Source organism: Nansenia antarctica, assembly GCF_963989245.1.
Source record: "Nansenia antarctica genome assembly, chromosome: 9".
Classification (NCBI taxonomy): domain Eukaryota; kingdom Metazoa; phylum Chordata; class Actinopteri; order Argentiniformes; family Microstomatidae; genus Nansenia; species Nansenia antarctica.
This window is the reverse complement of record NC_137679.1, coordinates 2,586,723-2,590,715: the sequence shown is the minus strand read 5'-3', so window position 1 is coordinate 2,590,715 and position 3,993 is coordinate 2,586,723. Positions and strand designations below refer to the sequence as shown.

General features: G+C 50.1%; 1 protein-coding gene across 1 annotated transcript in view; it reads left to right on the top strand.

The window, feature by feature from the left end:
• Positions 1-3,993, top strand: part of pik3c2a (phosphatidylinositol-4-phosphate 3-kinase, catalytic subunit type 2 alpha) — a gene marked incomplete at its 5' end in the record, with an annotated part of 73,770 nt that overhangs the window by 65,254 nt on the left and 4,523 nt on the right. Inside the window, 3 exons of the mRNA XM_080539144.1 lie at positions 695-804; positions 1,876-2,083; positions 3,056-3,180. Coding sequence (XP_080395270.1) covers positions 695-804; positions 1,876-2,083; positions 3,056-3,180 — 443 coding nt within the window. The remainder of the gene's footprint in view (positions 1-694; positions 805-1,875; positions 2,084-3,055; positions 3,181-3,993) is intronic.

The window sequence follows — 3,993 nt, the reverse complement described above, 5'->3', positions numbered from 1 at the left end:
CAGATAACATGAGCACATAGAACACAGAGTTAACAACAGATAACATGACACAGAACACAGAGTTAACAACAGATAACATGACACATAGAACACAGAGTTAACAACAGATAACATGACACATAGAACACAGAGTTAACAACAGATAACATGACACATAGAACACAGAGTTAACAACAGATAACATGACACATAGAACACAGAGTTAACAACAGATAACATGAGCACATAGAACACAGAGTTAACAACAGATAACATGACACATAGAACACAGAGTTAACAACAGATAACATGACACATAGAACACAGAGTTAACAACAGATAACATGAGCACATAGAACACAGAGTTAACAACAGATAACATGACACATAGAACACAGAGTTAACAACAGATAACATGACACATAGAACACAGAGTTAACAACAGATAACATGACACTTAGAACACAGAGTTAACAACAGATAACATGACACATAGAACACAGAGTTAACAACAGATAACATGACACATAGAACACAGAGTTAACAACAGATAACATGAGACACATAGAACACAGAGTTAACAACAGATAACATGACACATAGAACACAGAGTTAACAACAGATAACATGAGCACATAGAACACAGAGTTAACCAACAGGCACAGGGAACAATTACCACAGCATATAATAATAACTGTGTGTGTTTGATTGACAGATGACGTTGTCAGGGTTACCAGAGCTGACAGGAGCTCAGGACCTGAAGTATGTGTATGACGCCCTGCAGCCCCAGACCACCGACGCAGAGGCCACCATCTTCTTCACCAGGTAAGGTAGTACCCCGCTGTGCCCAGCAGGTGGCAGCACTGAGACATGAACACACCATAGACGTGCTGTTCCAAACATGATTTTGACAGAACCCCATGCAGTCATTTAGTATACTGCTGAGGTGAGGCGGTTTAGAAAAAAACCCGTTTTTTGCCGAAACATTGACGGTTTTTCTACTATAAATACATGTAAAAAACAAAATAAAACAACAACTTAATTCTTTTTCTAGCGTTGTCATAGTATATACTCTTCGTACGATGACTGATGGATAGATGATCTGTTCACTTAGAGTCTTAGACAAACATACATACGTACGTCTGCTAAACGCCAAAAAACGTCAACGTAAACATCTCCCCTAGAGAGAAAAGTCTCCGCCCCATCTCATCTTTCTTTAGTATCCTTCTATGTACCACTATCTCTCTCCTCCGGTCTCTCTATCCCTCTCTTCTCACTCGTCCTCCATTTTCTCCTGTTCTTCTACTTTTTTTTAATTATTATTATTATTGTTGTTTATTATTTGGCAAGGACAGTGTACATAGAGAATTTGAGAATTTTGCCATTTAGCAGACGCTTTTAATCCAAAGCGATTTACAATTACAGATTACAGGGACAGTCTCCCTGGAGTAACTGAGGGCTAAGTGCCTTACTCAAGGACACATTACTGGTGGTGGTGGTGGTTTCAGGGGGGATTTTAACTCACAACCTTCCGATCACCAGTCCAACTCACTAACCACTAGACCACCACTACCCCACATCAAAGAATGCACCAGAAGTTTTCATCCTGTCTCCTCCTCCTCCCCTCCTCCTCCCCCAGGTTGATAGAGTCCAGTCTAACCCTCCCCCCTCCTCCTCCCCCAGGTTGATAGAGTCCAGTCTAACCCTCCCCTCCTCCCCCCCCAGGTTGATAGAGTCCAGTCTAACCCTCCCCTCCTCCTCCCCCAGGTTGATAGAGTCCAGTCTAACCCTCCCCTCCTCCTCCCCCAGGTTGATAGAGTCCAGTCTAACCCTCCCCTCCTCCTCCTCCCCCAGGTTGATAGAGTCCAGTCTAACCCTCCCCTCCTCCTCCCCCAGGTTGATAGAGTCCAGTCTGGGCAGCGTCGCGACCAAGTTCAACTTCTTCATCCACAACCTGGCCCAGCTGCGGTTCTCCGGCCTGCCCTCCCAGGACGACCCCCTGCTGTCCTTCTCCCCCAGGACCTACACCCTCAAACAGGACGGCCGAGTCAACAACGCCTGCATCTTCTCCTTCCAGAAGAAGTACAACCCCGACAAACACTACGTACGTTACCCCCCCCCCCTACAACCCTGACAAACACTACGTACGTAGGCAGATATCTACATTTGGCCAAAATATGACTTAGGCAATTATGCTATGAGGCTAACGAAATGAAGAAGAGCAAATGGGTAAAGGCGATTAGAGTGTAAACACGTCCCACCACGTGTGGTGGTGTCACGGAGGATTAAAATATTGATTTCCCTGCTTATTTCCATCCCTCTTCCCTCCCCCTTTTCCCTTTCCTCCTCCTCCTCCTCCTCCTTCTCCTCCTCCTCCTCCTCCTCCCCCTCCTCCTCCTCCTCCTCCCCCTCCTCCTCCTCCTCCTCCTCCTCCTCCTCCCCCTCCTCCTCCTCCTCCTCCCCCTCCTCCTCCTCCTCCTCCTCCTCCTCCCCCTCCTCCTCCTCCCCCTCCTCCTCCTCCTCCTCCCCCTCCTCCTCCTCCTCCTCCTCCTCCTCCTCCTCCTTCTCCTCCTCCTCCTCCTCCTCCCCCTCCTCCTCCTCCCCCTCCTCCTCCTCCTCCCCCTCCTCCTCCTCCTCCTCCCCCCCCTCCTCCTCCTCCTCCACCTCCTCCTCCTCCCCCTCCTCCTCCTCCTCCCCCTCCTCCTCCTCCCCCTCCTCCTCCTCCCCCTCCTCCTCCTCCTCCTCCCCCCTCCTCCTCCTCCTCCCCCTCCTCCTCCTCCCCCTCCTCCTCCTCCTCCTCCTCCACCTCCTCCTCCTCCTCCCCCCCCTCCTCCTCCTCCTCCTCCTCCTCCCCCTCCTCCACCTCCTCCCCCTCCTCCTCCTCCTCCTCCACCTCCTCCTCCTCCACCTCCTCCCCCTCCTCCTCCTCCTCCACCTCCTCCCCCTCCTCCTCCTCCTCCTCCACCTCCTCCTCCTCCTCCTCCACCTCCTCCCCCTCCCCCTCCTCCTCCTCCTCCTCCACCTCCTCCCCCTCCTCCTCCTCCTCCCCCTCCTCCTCCTCCTCCTCCTCCTCCAGACCTATGTGGTGAGGATCCAGAGGGAGGGGCAGAGCGAGCCCCAGTTTGTGTTCCGCACCTTCGATGAGTTCCAGGAGCTCCACAACAAGCTGACCATCCTGTTCCCCCTGTGGAAGCTGCCAGGGTACGTCTGCTCTCACACACACTCTCTGACCTTTGACCCTAGGTCTGCTCTCACCCACACCTGACCTTTGACCCTAGGTCTGCTCTCACACACACCTGACCTACCAGAAGGTGGTAGACAGTTCTAGAAGGTGGTAGAGTTCTAGAAGGTGGTAGACAGTTCTAGAAGGTGGTAGACAGTTCTAGAAGGTGGTAGAGAGTTCTAGAAGGTGGTAGACAGTTCTAGAAGGTGGTAGACAGTTCTAGAAGGTGGTAGACAGTTCTAGAAGGTGGTAGACAGTTCTAGAAGGTGGTAGAGAGTTCTAGAAGGTGGTAGAGTTCTAGAAGGTGGTAGACAGTTCTAGAAGGTGGTAGAGAGTTCTAGAAGGTGGTAGACAGTTCTAGAAGGTGCTAGAGAGTTCTAGAAGGTGGCCTGTGTTCTTGACCCTAGGTCACACTCCAGAGCCAGCACAGAGCACCTCTGGTTACGCACCATAATCGGTGAAAAGTGCTTCATAAAGTCAGTTTCAATACCGTCATAAAAACCAATTCTGCTGCGCAACATGGGCGTATATATAAAGGCGTTTGTAAGACAATGTCATTTGTCAAGTGAATAACCTTGTCAAAAAAGACAAACTAACTAATTGACTAACTAACTGAAGAGATCATAATCGCGTGTCACATGACCGCTTCTCCTCAGAAGAAGGGATGCACGACTCACAGCACGTGAGCGAAGTGGAGTTAACATGAATCGCTTACTAAACCCAAAAGTCACTAATCCAACCATGGGTCCTCAAGGTCTTACTGACTGTCTCTTCTAGGGTCTTCACTCTTG